Genomic DNA, 17782 nt, shown 5'->3' with positions numbered 1-17782 from the left:
AACACTTTGGAGGTTACACTCTAGAGCATATATGTCAAACTCCAGCCCAGGGGGCCACATTTTGCTCTCAGAGACATTAAATTTGGCCCCCAAGTGGTTTCCCCACTTTGCATTATGTTTGGCCCACTCTAGATCACCAAGGAAACTATATTGGAGGTGAAGCCCTAGAACACCATTGAAGCCATATGGGGAGGTAGGGTGAAAGCACTAAACATTAGGGAACCATATAGGAGAGGGAAGGAGGACCATTAGACATCAGGGAACCATATAAGGAAGGGAGGAGGACCACTAAACACCAGCAAACTGTATAGGGGTTGGAGGGGAGCCATTAGACACCAGGGAACTTTATAAGAGAGGAAGATGGCCAGTAGAAATTGAGGTTGGCCCTAGAGTAAGTTCCAGCATTCAATTTCGGCCCACTTTGTATTTGAGTTTGACACCCCTGCTTTAGAGGATAGTGGATTGGAGACATTAGGGAGGATACACAGGGGTTAGCGGATGAGGCAGTGAATCTCCAATATTAGCTAGGACAAAGCTGTACTTTGAGAGAACGTTTGAAGGTTTCCAGGCTCGGAGCAGGACGGAATAGCCGAGGGAGAGAGTTCCAAAGGAGAGGTGACTCTCGTGAGAAGATTTGCATGCAGGTGTGGGAGGAGGTGACCAAGGCTGGATAACAAGAGGGTCTTATTGGAGGAGCAGAGATTTGAGATTCTGGGTGGGATGGTCTCTGGAGATTGAGGAGATGTAAGGAGGGGACAGCTTATGCAGAGCTGTACATGATAGGGTGAGGAGCTTGAATAATTTGGGTAATTGGCAGCATTCAGAGGAGGAGAGGTGGGTGAGGCGGGCAGCAGAGTTCAGTAGGGACTGAAGAGGTACCATTCTGTTTTTTGGTACACCACAGAGTGGGGAGTTACAGTAGTGAAGCAGGCATATCATTGGAGCATGTACAAGCAGTTTAGCAACCTACTTGGAAGGGAAGGGATGAATTCTCTATATATTTTTGAGATGGAAGGAGCAGGAGGTTGTTAAAGGGAACCTTAACTGAGAGAGATATCTATATTTCCTTTTAAATAATACCGGTTGCCTGGCATCCTGCTGATCTCTTTGGCTGCAGTAGTGGCTGAATTACACACCTGAAACAAGCGTGCAGCTAATCCAGTCTGGCTTCAGTCAGACCACCTGATCTGCATTGCTTGTTGAGGGGCTGTGTGTACAAGTATTAGAGACACAGGATCATCAGGACTGCCAGGCAACTGGTATTATTTTAAAAGGAAAAATCCAGATCCTTCTCAGTTTAGGTTCCCTTTAAAGTTGCCCTGTGACTTTCCACAGGAGGGCTCAGTCCTGCCAGTATTCCCATCACACATAGATATATCCAGAGGAGACTGGGAAAACTAAATAATAGGCAATGGGGGAATAATATATTAGAACTATGTACTATTCATATGCCTTGTACCTTTTTAAATTGATGTCTTGTTAAAATGTATTTATTGCCGCCTCTCCCATAGCCTCTGTTTGCCTTTGAATACAAAGAAGCTTTCTCAGAGAATGGTTGGAAGGTGTACGACCCCATCCTGGAGTACAGGAGACAGGTATGTGCTGTATTCATCACTTCCTTTCATACATGGTCTTTTCCTCCATAACAAAAAGTAATGCTGAACAGGGCTGTGGAGTTGGAGTCGGAGCAATTTTGGGTACCTGGAGTCGGAGTCTGAGGTGGTTTCATAAACTGAGGAGTCGGATGATTTTTGTACCGACTGCACAGCCCCGATGCTGAACACAAACACCAAAGCTGTCATAGAGTAGCTTGACTGCAGGTAAACAGGAGTAGAGGACTTGTATTGATAGGGTGGGTTGTGGGTGAGTTTTGTTGGTGTGATGGTTGTAAAAAAAAAAAATAAAAAAAAAAATAGTGTAATTATGTAACACTGTTATCTTCTGCAGTACTTTGCATAGAGAATATGGTCTTGTCACTGACTGTCCTATGAGGATCTCCCAATTTAAAGAGGCCCTGTAGTGACATAGTAGAATGCAGTAAATTATTCGGGATACCCACTTTTATAGTAATTTTCCTAATTTCAGCATCAGAAACCCTTCCTATAGCTATATGTTACTGTCTATTGAATGTAGTCCTGACCTCCTAGTGATGTTTAGCCTAGGCTGATTAGTTATGCAGAATTCTCCCCCCAGAGCATTCTGGGAGATTAGGTATATTTTCCACTGGTTTTAGAACGCTCAGTAAAAGAAAAATCATCTGACAGGACTAAAGATCTCGCCGCCTGTGATACATTTCAGAATGTAAGTCAGGGAGAGGAAAGATTTGAAAATGGGCAAACACAGACTAAATACAGTAATTTATAATTGAATATTGTAAAAAGCTCATAGTGTTATATAATTATCATAGACCGTGTTGGGTGAAGCCAGTTATCTGTTGATTATGGGATGTGAGAGGAAACCAGAGTGCTCGGAGGAAAGCCACACAGACACGTGGAGAACATACAAACTCCTTGCAGATAGTGCCCTGCCCCAGTTTTGAACCGGGGCAATAGCATTGCAGGGAAATAATGCTCTCCACTATGTGTCAACCAGTATATCACCGCCCCCTTCTACCATTACCACGTATGTTTGTAATGAAAGTGACCTCACCAAAGCAGCACAGTGCAGAGAAGAGGGGCGTGTGTGAACTGTCATACCTGAGAAGATATCTAATTGGTGGGCTTGTTGGGGGAGGGGCATTGGAAATGACCAATGAGAGAGAGAGAAGAGCAATGTAATATTCCCAGGACCTACTGAGGTGAATCTTTATGCCAATTTCTCACACAGGAGATTCCATGGCTTCTATATATCATTATTTAGCAAAGAAATGAACAGCGCTACTTAAAAACAGATGAGTGCTTACCTGCAAAAAAGTGCACACCCCACTCATGGGATTCAAATACACAATGAGCATACACATGACCTGTCTACCACTTGGAGGATGTTAGTTTCACTAACAATTTGCAATTTGTTAGGTACTTGTCCCTCCCACTGTCGAAGAAGTCTTTCCTCCACGGGAGGGGACCTAACACTAACTAAATTCTACCTATGCATATGCATAGCCTGGGCGTGCTACCAGTAAAATTGAGAATTGCACAAAAAAAGTGGGATCAGCGCATCACCAGGCCGCCTCTGAATGGCCTCAGCTTTTTTGCGCAATTCTCAATTTTACTGGTAGCGCGCCCAGGCTATGCATATGCATAGGTAGAATTTAGTTAGTGTTAGGTCCCCTCCCATGGAGGAAAGACTTCTTCGACAGTGGGAGGGACAAGTACCTAGCAAATTGTTAGCGGAAACTAACATCCTCCAAGTGGTAGACAGGTCATGTGTATGCTCATTGTGTATTTGAATCCCATGAGTGGGGTGTGCACTTTTTTGCAGGTAAGCACTCATCTGTTTTTAAGTAGCGCTGTTCATTTCTTTGCTATGTTTGATTGATTTATTTCTGGTCAGCTGCTCCCACTTAATAGTTTTCCTTTGGTGTATATGCAGAGCCTCTGTTTGGGTTCAAGGTGCGTTTGCAGTTTCTGGGGGGGCTCAGCGCATCTCTGAGCTGAGGCCATTCAGAGGCGGCCTGGTGATGCGCTGATCCCACTTTTTTTGCGTATATATCATTATTTAGTATTTATGTAGCGCTGACATATTCCGCAGCGCTGTACAGAGTATATTGTCTTGTCATTTAACTGTCCCTCAGAGGGGCTCCCAATCTAATCCTACCATAGTCACATGTCCATCATAGTCTAGGGCCAATTACGGTAACTTATTAATTAACTTATTTTGGGGGTGTGGGAGGAAACCGCAGTGGCTGGAGGAAACCCACACAAACACAGGGAGAACATACAAACTCTTTGCAAATAGTGCCTTGGCTCGGGACCCAATGCTGCAAGGCGAGAGTGCTATCCACGACCACTACACCACTCTGCTATACGAGTGTGGAATAAAATGTACAGTACTGACAAATGTAACTCTCATTTATAAGGCTGAATGAATTCACCGGACATGTATTTCTGTTCATTATCATTTAAGTTCAAACTCCACTTCCCCCCAAAAATTGTCATCACTTTATTTGTAATTTTGTAACTGAATATGATTAAAAAAATCTGTTTCCATTTTAATTTGCAGCCAGCAATGATTTTGTGGAACCGCCAGTAAGTTCAAATGTCATTTCTTTGTAATGGTTGGAACAGTAGATATTGTGGCGTACAGAGAGTGGTGTACAGAACATCCCCAAGTTCCCATCTTCCTTTGTTGAATATGATCTGGTGCACAGAGAAAGGTGTACATTCCTAGCATTTTTTTTTCTTCATCCTTTGCTCAGATGAACTTGGAGATCTGATGCAAATAATCCAGGCCACACACAGAACAATGTTGTCAGCTGATCAATCTCATTTTTGAGCCAAAACGATTGTATATGTTGGAAATTAAAGCGAGATCAGTTTTTAGCGAATATAAATCTTCAATTAAATGAAATACAATGTATGCATGCTGCAAAAGTCAGGCTAGGTTTACAGTAGGACGGTGCGTTGTGATGCGACGTTAAAGTCGCAACGCAGTAGTTCTGCGCCTGCGCATTACAACCTGGAGGAAGTCCGAAGACAACAGCACGACCGCAAGAGATGCACGTTGGAGCGCACAAGAGCCCGACCTGGAAGCCGGCCTGGCTAGGTCGGGTGAGCCACCGGAGAAGACCGGGAGCCTCCGAAGCGGCGTCGTGGGCAAGTCCTGCCTGCCAAGGGCTGGAGGAAGCCCCAGGTAAGTGGATTAGTATATTTCTTTTTTTTTTTAACTAACTCTGTGAACCCTCCCTTTAAAATACTGCCCGCGAAGACAACGGACTACACGGCATGGCCACATTCAAAACAAGCACACATTGCTCAAATTATGGTGTAAACCCATGGCTAACTGCACGACATCAGCCTAACAGTCATGTGAGTTGATACGCCGGATGGATTGGGCAAACTGCCTTTAATCCATTGCTCAACTAGTAGTTTGCCACGTGTACACGCCTGATTGTCGTCCAACACACCGGAATCAGACAATTGGGCAGATTTGTTGTACGTGCCAGTGTTGTCCCCAGAAAATGTTTCCAGCTGGGTGGCATGAAAAAGTAGCCAGGTGGGGCGAGATGAAAAAATGCTGGTCCAGCACTTCTCTGCACAATTCTGCTTAAAGAGACTCGGAGCTGAAATATTATACAAGATTTATACATACCTGGGGCTTCCTCCAGCCGCCTCCTGCACGGATCGCTCCCACGCCGCCGTCCTCAGCCTTCTGTACCAGGTCCTGTAACTTCCGCCAGTCGGGGCCAGTCTAAGCAAGCGCAGCGCGCTCCCTCCGTACTGTGCAGGCGCATGCGTAAGGCAGGCATCGGAGAGACAGAGGGAGTCACTGCGCATGCGCATAAAACTGGCCACATCTGGCAGAAGTTACAGGACCTGGTACAGAAGACAGAGAAGGCTGAGGAAGGCGGCGTGGGAGTGATCCGTGCAGGAGGCGGCTGGAGGAAGCCCCAGGTATGTATAAATCTTGTATAATATTTCAGCTCTGAGTAGGAGGAGGTGAGCCGATGACAGCCGGGTGGAGCACCTGGCTAAAACAGCCTGGGGAGAACACTGCGTGTGTACGGGCCTTAATACGGTAGCGCAGGGCTGCCCAATAGGTCGATCGCGATCTACCGGTAGATCGCGACCGCCTTCTCGGTAGATCGCGGCCTCTTGGCCGCGTCTCATTAAATTTTGCGGCCAGCAGCATGTTTAGCTGCCGGCCAATAAGAATGCAGGGGAGAAGACGCGGCGAGCAGAGAAGGAGGAGAGAGGCGGCGCGGCCGCTACGTCATGGCTGGGGGCGCCGCCCCCAGCCATGACGTAGCAGCTGCGCCGCCTCTCTCCTCCCTCTCTCCTCGCCGGAGGTTCCAAGAGTCCAGAGGACCCTGGCTAACCTACGCTGCAGGTACATATACCTGGCTAAGCTACACTGGGGGCCCCTATACCTGGCTAAGCTACAGTGGGGGCCCCTATACCTGGCTAACCTACACTGGGGGCCCATATGCCAGGCTAACCTACACTGGGGGCCCATATGCCAGGCTAACCTACACTGGGGGCCCATATGCCAGGCTAACCTACACTGGGGGCCCCCATACCTGGCTAACCTACACTGGGGGCCCCCATACCTGGCTAAGCTACACTGGGGGCCCATATGCCAGGCTAACCTACACTGGGGGCCCATATGCCAGGCTAACCTACACTGGGGGCCCCTATACCTGGCTAACCTACACTGGGGGCCCATATGCCTGGCTAACCTACACTGGGGGCCCATATGCCAGGCTAACCTACACTGGGGGCCCATATGCCAGGCTAACCTACACTGGGGGCCCATATGCCAGGCTAACCTACACTGGGGGACCATATGCCTGGCTAACCTACACTGGAGGCCCATATGCCTGGCTAACCTACACTGGGGGCCCATATGCCTGGCTAACCTACACTGGGGGCCCATATGCCTGGCTAACCTACACTGAGGGCCCATATGCCTGGCTAACCTACACTGAGGGCCCATATACCTGGCTAACCTATACTGAGGGCCCATATACCTGGCTAACCTATACTGAGGGCCCATATACCTGGCTAACCTATACTGAGGGCACGTAACCTATGCTGCAGGCACATACACCTGGCTAACCTACGACGGGGGGGGGGGGGGGGGGGGCGTGCTTAGCACTTGGGACGTTGGTAGATCTCCTGGCCTCAGCAAATTTTAAAGTAGCTCGCGAGCCGAAAAAGTGTGGGCACCCCTGCGGTAGCGGTTTATTAATCCTTTAGGTAAACAGCTGTGTGTTATGTGGTGAGATGCACCAGTGATGTTAGTCCTGATGTCTGCATGTATGTATCATTGGATTAAAGGTGTTACCTTTTTTATTGCATTTAGTGAAAGATTTATTTTCTATATTCATTTTCAAGAAATTACGCTGCTTTATTTTTGTAATCCAGTGCGGTATACTTTGGTTTTGTTTGTTTTTTTTAAGATTTTTATATATTCAGTTAGACTAAATGTTTACGAAAATGATCATATTTTCTGTCATCCATTAAATGGTCTGTGAAAGCATATTGCATTTTTGTGAAAATGAGTCTCTTTGCAAAAAGGACATTTTTACACAAAAAGTAAATTTTGCGGCCAGCAGCATGTTTAGCTGCCGGCCAATAAGAATGCAGGGGAGAAGACGCGGCGAGCAGAGAAGGAGGAGAGAGGCGGCGCGGCCGCTACGTCATGGCTGGGGGCGCCGCCCCCAGCCATGACGTAGCAGCTGCGCCGCCTCTCTCCTCGCCGGAGGTTCCAAGAGTCCAGAGGACCCTGGCTAACCTACGCTGCAGGTACATATACCTGGCTAAGCTACACTGGGGGCCCCTATACCTGGCTAAGCTACAGTGGGGGCCCCTATACCTGGCTAACCTACACTGGGGGCCCATATGCCAGGCTAACCTACACTGGGGGCCCATATGCCAGGCTAACCTACACTGGGGGCCCATATGCCAGGCTAACCTACACTGGGGGCCCCCATACCTGGCTAACCTACACTGGGGGCCCCCATACCTGGCTAAGCTACACTGGGGGCCCATATGCCAGGCTAACCTACACTGGGGGCCCATATGCCAGGCTAACCTACACTGGGGGCCCCTATACCTGGCTAACCTACACTGGGGGCCCATATGCCTGGCTAACCTACACTGGGGGCCCATATGCCAGGCTAACCTACACTGGGGGCCCATATGCCAGGCTAACCTACACTGGGGGCCCATATGCCAGGCTAACCTACACTGGGGGACCATATGCCTGGCTAACCTACACTGGAGGCCCATATGCCTGGCTAACCTACACTGGGGGCCCATATGCCTGGCTAACCTACACTGGGGGCCCATATGCCTGGCTAACCTACACTGAGGGCCCATATGCCTGGCTAACCTACACTGAGGGCCCATATACCTGGCTAACCTATACTGAGGGCCCATATACCTGGCTAACCTATACTGAGGGCCCATATACCTGGCTAACCTATACTGAGGGCACGTAACCTATGCTGCAGGCACATACACCTGGCTAACCTACGACGGGGGGGGGGGGGGGGGGGGGCGTGCTTAGCACTTGGGACGTTGGTAGATCTCCTGGCCTCAGCAAATTTTAAAGTAGCTCGCGAGCCGAAAAAGTGTGGGCACCCCTGCGGTAGCGGTTTATTAATCCTTTAGGTAAACAGCTGTGTGTTATGTGGTGAGATGCACCAGTGATGTTAGTCCTGATGTCTGCATGTATGTATCATTGGATTAAAGGTGTTACCTTTTTTATTGCATTTAGTGAAAGATTTATTTTCTATATTCATTTTCAAGAAATTACGCTGCTTTATTTTTGTAATCCAGTGCGGTATACTTTGGTTTTGTTTGTTTTTTTTAAGATTTTTATATATTCAGTTAGACTAAATGTTTACGAAAATGATCATATTTTCTGTCATCCATTAAATGGTCTGTGAAAGCATATTGCATTTTTGTGAAAATGAGTCTCTTTGCAAAAAGGACATTTTTACACAAAAAGTAAAAATCTTATTTTGTATGTTGAGAGAAATTCTTGTAATATTTTTGCAAACTTTTTGCATCTCGGAAAACTTGCAACATTGTATCAGCCACAAAGTCCACATTTTTACCAGCTCATTCCTAGAGTATTTATTAGATCTTAAAAAAAATGCTCTAAAATAAAGTGAAGACCATCGGCTATAGACTGGACCCCCGCTGTAATCCTTTTACCAGTTTGACACCCCTTTGAGAAGTATGAGGGGACAGGAACTTGGTTTTGAGTGAAGGCGGAAATGCAGGACACTGTGCTGTGTGCTTGTAGAAGGACACAAAAAGGGATACCGAGAGCCCAATATAGAGTAATATGTTGTAGTATCGAGAAGAAATGAACAGAATATATTTAATTATAGTCACAAACGTCGGTTACCACAAAGGCAACCACTGTATAAGTAGGTGGGGAGATTAGAACCTGAACCCACTCAAGGTAATAAGTCGCTCTCTCTAGATAGGAAACCAAGGGGTAGCTCCCCTCCACCAATTAAGTAGACACAGATTCTGTTGATTTATAGTTAATAACATTTATTCAAGTACTCCACAGTGCAATGCGTTTCGCAGGTTCAATCCTGCTTCATCAGGCAATAACTGGAGCAAACTAATGCAGCCAAGCCCCAAGTGAAAGCCAAGCACCACCTGTTTTAACCTTTGTCAAGCTCAGCGTGTGATATTACACCAGTGAAATGGTTTTTCTTTTACTTTTACAAAGGGAGTGCCTAACGAAAGCTGGAGGATTACAAGAATTAATGACCGGTATGACCTGTGTGACACTTACCCATCCATTCTGGTGGTTCCAGTCACCATGTCTGATGAGGAGCTAAGGAGGGTCGCCGCATTCAGAGCAAATGATCGTATCCCAGTAAGTACTCCTTCTGATCAGCACAGGACTATGGAACTGATCTTCCCATTTTTTGTGTGTACCAGACGTGGTACCGTATGATAAGATAAACATATGTACATATATTCCTAGCCCTACTAAGGAATTGTCAGCATTCCCTTTCTTCTTTCCAGTACAGCAAGAGTTAAAAAACTGGAGTTGTCATCTTTGCAAATGAGCTTGTAGAACAGTTTGTCAATTCAGACTGTTTTCCTGAAAAGTAAACAGAAGCTAAAACACCTAAGACATTGAGAGATGTCTTGAGTTAAGGTTTTAGTGCTGGAAAGTTCAAAGGATTATTACTTTTGTTTATTTCATTCATGTGCCATGGCTACTTTTAACGACGTTTTTCCCTTACAATAAACATACAAATATAAGAGTTAGTTCTGTGTTTAATTTATTTTTAGCAGAAGGCAAGCAATAATATCTTAAGTTAACTTTCACTTCAGGTTTGCTTTAACTAGCAGAGTATTGTTTTGATTTCCCATTTACTTTATTTTACACAAATGTATGTCCCCTCAGCTGTAGATTGGAAAATAGGAAAACTGTCTCTTAGGACTGTTTCATACTTTGAAAATCACTGCGATTTTGCTGCAATTGCAAATTGCTCCTGCAATGCTGCATTCATCGCTTTTGAAATCCCAAGTGCAGCAAAAACGCGGCAATGTGGAAAAATCGCCACTGGTGTAAAACAGTCCTTAGAGCAGGGATGTCAAACCGGTCCTTCGAGGGCCGAGGTCCTCACACATTTTTTACACAACTCAAATGATGGGTCTGAATCAGGAAAGGTGTGTCCATCAGGTAGAACACATTCCTCTATTTCTCAGTCCATCCTAAACACTGGCATGGATCTGGCCCTCCAGGCCTGGAGTATCACACCTGTGCCTTAGAGGAATTCTTTACAAAATGCTGTTCAACATATGACTAGGTCTTTTACATCAACACTGTACACATTTACCATGCATATGTGATATACAGCAGTCTATACCCAATTTAATATGAAAATAAATGTGGGAAGGGGGGAGGGGGGTTAAAGAGAACCCGAGGTGGGATTTAATTATGTTAGTGGGGCACAGAGGCTGGTTGTGCACAATAACACCACCCTCTGTTGCCCCATGGTGTGCCTCCATGTCCCCCCTGCGCCGCTATACCCCCCCCCCCCCCCCCCCCCCCGCAGTGCTGGCGACACGAAGCGTGTCGCCAGCACAATGTTTACCTATGCCTGTCTGTTAGCGCCGCTCCCCCGCCTCCTCCATATCGATGCTACCCGCCCGCGTCCCTTCCCTCCCTCTGATTGGAGGGAAGGGACACGGGCGGGTAGCGCCGATACGGAGGAGGCGGGGGAGCGGCGCTAACAGACAGGCATAGGTAAACATTGTGCTGGCGACACGCTGTGTGTCGCTAGCACGGCGGAGGGTATAGAGGCGCGCAGGGGGGTCCTGGAGGCACACCATGGGGCAACGGAGGCTGGTCTTAGTGTGCACAACCAGCCTCTGTGCCACACTAGCATAATTAAATCCCACCTCGGGTTCTCTTTAAGGTAAGGTGTCAGCTTATACACTAGATCAGTGATGGCTAACCTTGGCACTCCAGCTGTGACAAAACTACAAATCCCAGTATGCCTCTGCCTCCCTGAGTTATGCTTAGAGCTGTCAGAGTATTGCAATGCTTCATGGGACTTGTAGTTCCACCACAGCTGGAGTGCCAAGGTTAGCCATCACTGCACTAGATGAGATGCTCTACTTTTTTGAGTGGGTACTATGAATGTTCAAAAGTAGGAATGGTCAGTAAGATGCAAATAATTTTGAGTTGATGCAAGATTATGCAAATTTTGTATGCAATCTGAATAATCTGATCAAAAAAAAGATCGTTCACTAAAACTTGTACCGTTAATGGGCACTTTTAGTGTGGAAGAAGAGATCCGATCTTCATTCAGCCATTCTCTTGTGATGTGTTGTGGCATGTTGGGCTGTGAGCTTTCATGCAAATGTTATGCAAATTGTGTGCAGCTTGGCCAATCATAATCAGCAGAAAGCTCATTTGATTGGCCCAGTTCCAAGCTGCAGTTGCGTGGAACCTGGAGTTATTAGAATCCTGGTGAGTACCTCTAGCAAGGACATGAGTGTCTGAGCTGCGATGATGCCGTTTGTCTCCCTTGCAGGTCTTGTCTTGGATCCATCCAGAAAGTCAGGCCACTATTGTACGGTGCAGCCAGCCCATGCCAGGAGTCAATGGAAAGAGGTGTAAGGAGGATGAGAAGTACCTGCAGTCTATCATGGACGCTAATGCCCAGTCCCACAAGATCTTCATATTTGATGCCAGGGCTAGCGTCAATGCTGTGGCTAACAAGGTACATGGAAAGATACTTATGACTGTAACAGCGCAAAACAGCACTGGAGATCTGTGCGCCGCCACAGGCGGTAATGTGAGTTACGGCTATAGCGGTGCTCAGACAGTAATTTATGCGCATCAAAAGATGGGACCAGATTAAAGTGGATCCAAGATGAACTTTTACACATTGCATAATTGGGTTTCTTTCCTATTGTTTATAGGGCATTCCTCAAGGCAAATACTTTTTGGTTTTTGTTTTAATACTGCAATTCCCTATAAACTAAAGCCACGCCCGCAGGTTTTCAGAGAGCCAAGTCACTTTCTAACAGTAGCAAGGGCTCATGGGAGCTCAGTCTGGGCAGGAGGAGGGGGAGGTATTACTAGCCAGAGATTTCAGAGGCAGAAGGGAGGAGGAGGGGGGATTAGGTTTTTTTTGCTCAAGATGCAGATAAGCCTGCTTCTGTGTAATGTTTACAAACAACATGGCTGCTGTCATTGTATCACAAGAAGAAAGAATCATATTCTATTAAAGCTGTTTCCAGCTAGATTTGCTGTGTAAACTATCTAAACTTTACATAAGATATATAGACAAGTTACTTGTTATAGTTAGTTTTTCATCTCGGATCCACTTTAAGTTAAAAATAGCGCAATTCAGCCGCCAGCAGTAGGTGGAAGACCAATTACGTCTGTCCATGGCGGGTTGAAGGGTGAATAGTGATTAACGCCACCAGGACTTTTGCAGGAGCAGGGTGAGCCGTTTATCTGCTTCACCCTGCTCCCTAATTTTCCAGCGCCATTTTTGTATGTACACACTTATGACTGCAATCGTGTGTGTGTGTGTGTGTGTTGGGGGGGGGGCGCGTGTTCAACCAGGGAAGCCTGACCAGTGGAGTTCTTCCAAGGTACTCCTCTGGATATTACAATGGTCAAAAGGGACTGTCATTTTTTTATTTTTTTTTTTGTACCGTACTTATAAAGCGCTGAACGTATTACGCAGCACTGGACAATAAATAACGATACATACAATGTAAATAAGGGGTGACAGACAGAGAGGTAGTTGAGGTGGAGATGACTAAACAAGGCTCAACCATTTGCGCTTTTCTCCTGGAGGACTCAAAGGGCTGCAGCCACTTAGGATGCGCTCCATGGGCGACTAGGATCATTGGGTGGTCTTGCCAAAAGTCTCCTTACTGTTTTACGTGCTGGCTTGCGCTGGGGTTTGAACCCTGGTCAGGAGGTGGCTGGAGGTGGTTAGCATGTACAATATGTCCTGCTAAGTCGATAACCATTCTTCTTCTGGTATTCCAGACTAAAGGAGGGGGATTTGAGAGTGAGGATGCCTACCAGAATGCAGAACTGGTCTTCCTGGACATCCATAATATTCACGTGATCAGGGAATCTATGAGAAAACTGAAGGAAATCTCCTATCCTCTCATTCAGGAGACACACTGGCTGTCCAACCTGGAGTCCACTCATTGGCTGGAACACATTAAGGTCAGTGCACTATGGTAGTCTCAGCTCATGTGAGCTTGTCAAAAGAAGTTTGCAAAATGTTATCTTCTCAATGAGTTTCAGGAAAAGTTTCATACAAGAAAATGATGATCGATGCCGAAAAAGTGCAACACTTGACTGTTTTTAAAAGGAATAAATATCTGCGGCTAGGTTCACAGAGGAACGCTGCATTATATTCCCTTTAAAATGATCCTGAACTGAGTAAAATTATTTAAAATAAATACCTGATGTACTTGCAAATGAATATGACATAGTTACCTTACCGTTGGTTCCTCTTAGAAGCTCACCAATTTCTTCTAATAAAAATATTACAACTATGACCGTTGCCAGGTTGTCATGGTGATGTCTCTGCTTCTGGGCAGAAGCCTAACTACAAATCATGGGGCCCCCAGAAAAACTTTAATAGGGCCTCTTAATGATCACACCCCTTCTTTTACCTCCTATTGGTGTCCCTCACAGCCTGGGGGTCCATCATGTAAGGATCATAAAACAAGTATGGCCATCAGGATCTTCACACCCATAACAAGTGTAGCCACAAACACACCCTGATCAGGAGTATCAGAGAAAGGGAAGGTTAGTAGTTAGTTAGTCAGGGCTCCCCACACCTCTGGGCCCCATGCAGTTGCAAGGCTGCTCCCCCCCCCCCCCCCCCCCCAGTTACGTCCCCTGCTTTTGGGTCTGTGCATACTTGCAACTGTGGAGTACAGTAGAGTCCCAGTTATCCAGAACTCTACTAACCTGAAGTCTCAAACCAACCTGAACAAATCGCCAGCAGTGCTCACAGTGGTGAAGGCCAACTTTTTAGGCTTTTTGTAGGCTCTGCTGTGCTTAAAGACTGGCTTCCATGACCCTCACAAGGTTAATATACTTTCAGTTACTGTATTTTAAAGAACAAGCGACACCCATGCTAACCTAGAAATAAAAAACACATATAAGTAGATAAATACTATTCTACTTACATAACAGATGTATTGTGCTATCCACGTAATGATTCCTGTGAATTTTATAAAGGAAAAACAGAAAATCCTATTCTAGGCAGTGGCCATCTTGCCAAGCTAATGCTGATATCATATCCTCCCTGACTCTTGTTTTCCCCCCTCCCTTCTCTTGCTCATTGTGTATTCATTAGCTGCCCTACTCCCAGAGTCTTCAGACACTCCCACTGAGGTGTATACTAACAACTGCACTGTCTATTTTTTTTATTTACACATCCAATCACTGACACCTCAGCCTTGCTTGTAAACACAAGTGATCAGCTAGGCAGGGAAATAAATGGAAGAGGAGGAATATATTCTAGATAAAAAGAACTCCCAGCATTCAACTCTTTGGCACTGTTTGGCACTAGGGCCAGTGCTCCTAAAGTATGTGATAACTACAATCCATAACAGCAGAAACAGTTTTGCAAGTTTTGAATGCAGGATTAGCATCTTTATCACTTAATACACTCAGACCAGTTGCTGTTGAAATTTGATTTTTATGATGACAATACCGCTTTAACATTCAATACAGAGTTCATCGTATGTATACAGAGTCGGGGATTGTACTATATTCACAAGGTCTATTTTTAACGTTGAGTCTCAAGCAACCAGAAAGCCCACTTATCCGGCATCAGCCAATCCCTGTGGGTGCCGGATAACGGACACTTTGCTGTACTATTATAGATATCTGTAATTTTATAAAACCATATTAGTTTCTTACGAAGTACAGTGCGATAGAAAATGATGGCACTGTATGAAATAATAATAGTTAATAGTCACAAATCAGGCTATAATCGGCAGCACCAGAGAAGCTTTTATTCTGCATGTTTCCCCTTCTAGTCTCTCTTGTCCGGAGCACTGCGGGCTGAAGCACCAGAGAAGCTTTGATTAATCCATTCTGTATGTTTCTCCCTCTAGTCTCTCCTGTCCGGAGCACTGCGGGCTGAAGCACCAGAGAAGCTTTATTATTCCATTCTGTATGTTTCTCCCTCTAGTCTCTCCTGTCCGGAGCACTGCGGGCTGAAGCACCAGAGAAGCTTTATTATTCCATTCTGTATGTTTCCCCTTCTAGTCTCTCCTGTCAGAAGCTCTGCGGAGCACTGTGGGCTGCAGCACCAGAGAAGCTGTATTAATCCATTGTGTATGTGTTTTCCCCTCTAGTGTCTCCTGTCCGGAGCTCTGCGGATAGCTGATAAGGTGGAGTCGGGGAAGACCTCGGTGGTTGTGCACTGCAGTGATGGCTGGGACCGCACAGCACAGCTGTCCTCACTGGCCATGATTATGCTGGACAGCTACTACCGCACCGTCCGCGGCTTTGAGGTGCTGGTGGAGAAGGAGTGGCTGAGCTTCGGGCATAGGTTCTATCTTGTAAGTTGGCAGGCTCTTATGGGAAACAAAAGAGGCACAGGGAGACCGGGAGCCCGATCTGGTGTATTATCAAAGAGAGGATATGTGTTGAGAATGAAAATATACTCACAAAAATGGGTTGCTATTCAAGCAACAACTCATCTGGCATGTCAGAATCAGAATCTTTATTTCGCCAAGTGTGACCGAAGTCGTACCGGAATTGGTTGTGGTTCACATGGCATTGGCAATAGAGCAAAGACAGAATTGACACTTGGACATTAACAATGAGAATAAGCAGAAGACAGGCAGGAAATACACGAAACATAAAAGATCTAGTCTATGCTGTACGACATGCAGTTTGCTCATGAGTAGCCGCAACAGGGAGTGGATTTGTCTAGCCCCGTCGGTAACATGCAGCACCTTGACGTGAGTTGTTCCTAGAGAAGTTTATCAGGGTGATGGCTGGGTTTAGCAGGATCCGACTCCCATGTGCCCTGTACCTAGAGTATTTAGCTGAGTGGGGCAAGAGTACCCCTCGAGTGGCTGGAGTTCAGCAGGAGGGCTGCTTGAGGAAAAAAGGTGTCCCTTCGCCTGTTGGTTCTTGGGCGGATGGTTCTGTAGCGTTGGCCCGATGGAAGGAGCTTGAAGAAATGGTAGCCGAGTGGGAGGGGTCCTGGGAAATCCTATTAGCCCGTTTTTCCAATCTAGCGGTATGGAGGCGATCTAGGGGTGGCAGGGGAGAGCCGATGACCCTTTCCGCTGAGCTGATGACTCTTTGAAGATTGTACTTTTCTCTGGCGGTTGCTCCTGCATACCACACTATGATGGCGGAGCAGAGGGTAGCTTCAATAGTGGCAGTGTAGAAGCTGGACAGCAGCTTCTGTGGCATGCCGAATTTTTTCAGTTGGCGTAGAAAGAACAGTCTCTGCTGAGCTTTCCTCTGGGTTTTGGAAGTGTTCTGCCCCCACCTTAGATCACTAGTCAAGCTTGTTCTGAGGAACCTAACACTAGATACCCTGGACACTTCAGTCTCATTGATGAGGACTGGTTGTGGCGTGGGAGGGTGTCTCATGAAGTCCAAGATCAGTTCCACTGTTTTGGCTGCATTAAGAACGAGGTTGTTGGCCTCACACTGGAGAGGCAGTTGCCCAGCTTCACCTGTTGGAGAGGAAGTCCTTAACCCCCCCCCCCTCCCTCGCCTGGGTCCCTCGCTCTGCGCTCCCCTCCAGCTGTAAATAGTTAAGTACCAGCATATAGATTAAGAGGCAACGGGTGGGGATCACTCACCTTTTCAGCGTTCCAAAGTGCGCTCCACTGACGTCACTTCCTGCAACGCCGTCCACTTACAATACAGTTGGCGACGTTGCAGGAAGTGACGTCAGTGGAGCGCTCGCTGGAACGCGGAAGAGGTAAGTGATCCCCGCCCATTGCCTCTTAATCTATACACTGGTACTTAACTATTTACAGCTGGAGGGGAGCGCAGATCGGGGGACCCAGGCGAGGGAGGGGGGGAGGTCCGACCCCCCCCCCCCCCTCCCCACCGCTAGGCCCAATACCCCCTTTCTGCCCGCTACTCCTCCAGCTCGGCGGGCAGCCCCCCCACCCATGGACAGGCGGGTGCCGCCCCCCCAGATGTGCCGCCTGAGGCAAATGTTTCACCCCGCCTCATGAGCGGGCCGGCCCTGGATATACGCCAGACTGATGTTGATGTCTTCATCTACGGATCTGTTAGCCCTGTATGCAAACTGGTGTGGATCGAGGAGGGAGTTGATGAAGTACTTCAGAGATCTTCATGACGATGGGGGTGAGAGCCACAGGTCTGAAGTTATGTTCCGTGATTCTTGCCTTTTTTGGGACCAGTATGATTGTGGACCTTTTGAGGCAGGAGGGGACTCTGCCTCAAAAGGAACTGCCATCCTCACTCGGCCTTGCTTCAGGTAGTAGGGTAGGTTGCAACTCCAGAAAAAAGAAGACAGCACTCCTGGAAGGCTTCCAAGCGTGCACTCCCTTATATAGGGGTATCGATAACTGAGAAGGGGGTAGGAGGCGCCCGTAGACATATACCTGTATTATAGTATAGGATCAAGCTA

General features: G+C 46.9%; 1 protein-coding gene across 3 annotated transcripts in view; it reads left to right on the top strand.

The window, feature by feature from the left end:
• MTMR2 (myotubularin related protein 2) overlaps positions 1–17782 on the top strand; it is a 74862-nt gene that overhangs the window by 39659 nt on the left and 17421 nt on the right. For all 3 annotated transcript variants that reach the window (XM_068266838.1, XM_068266839.1, XM_068266837.1), the window contains exons 7-11: positions 1512–1595; positions 9358–9507; positions 11687–11875; positions 13165–13350; positions 15507–15713. In XM_068266838.1, coding sequence (XP_068122939.1) covers positions 1512–1595; positions 9358–9507; positions 11687–11875; positions 13165–13350; positions 15507–15713 — 816 coding nt within the window. The remainder of the gene's footprint in view (positions 1–1511; positions 1596–9357; positions 9508–11686; positions 11876–13164; positions 13351–15506; positions 15714–17782) is intronic.

The sequence above is a fragment of the Hyperolius riggenbachi genome, chromosome 2 (genome assembly GCF_040937935.1).
Source record: "Hyperolius riggenbachi isolate aHypRig1 chromosome 2, aHypRig1.pri, whole genome shotgun sequence".
Taxonomy (NCBI): Eukaryota; Metazoa; Chordata; class Amphibia; order Anura; family Hyperoliidae; genus Hyperolius; species Hyperolius riggenbachi.
The sequence above is the reverse complement of the archived record's forward strand: the minus strand, read 5'-3'. Positions and strand labels throughout refer to the sequence as shown.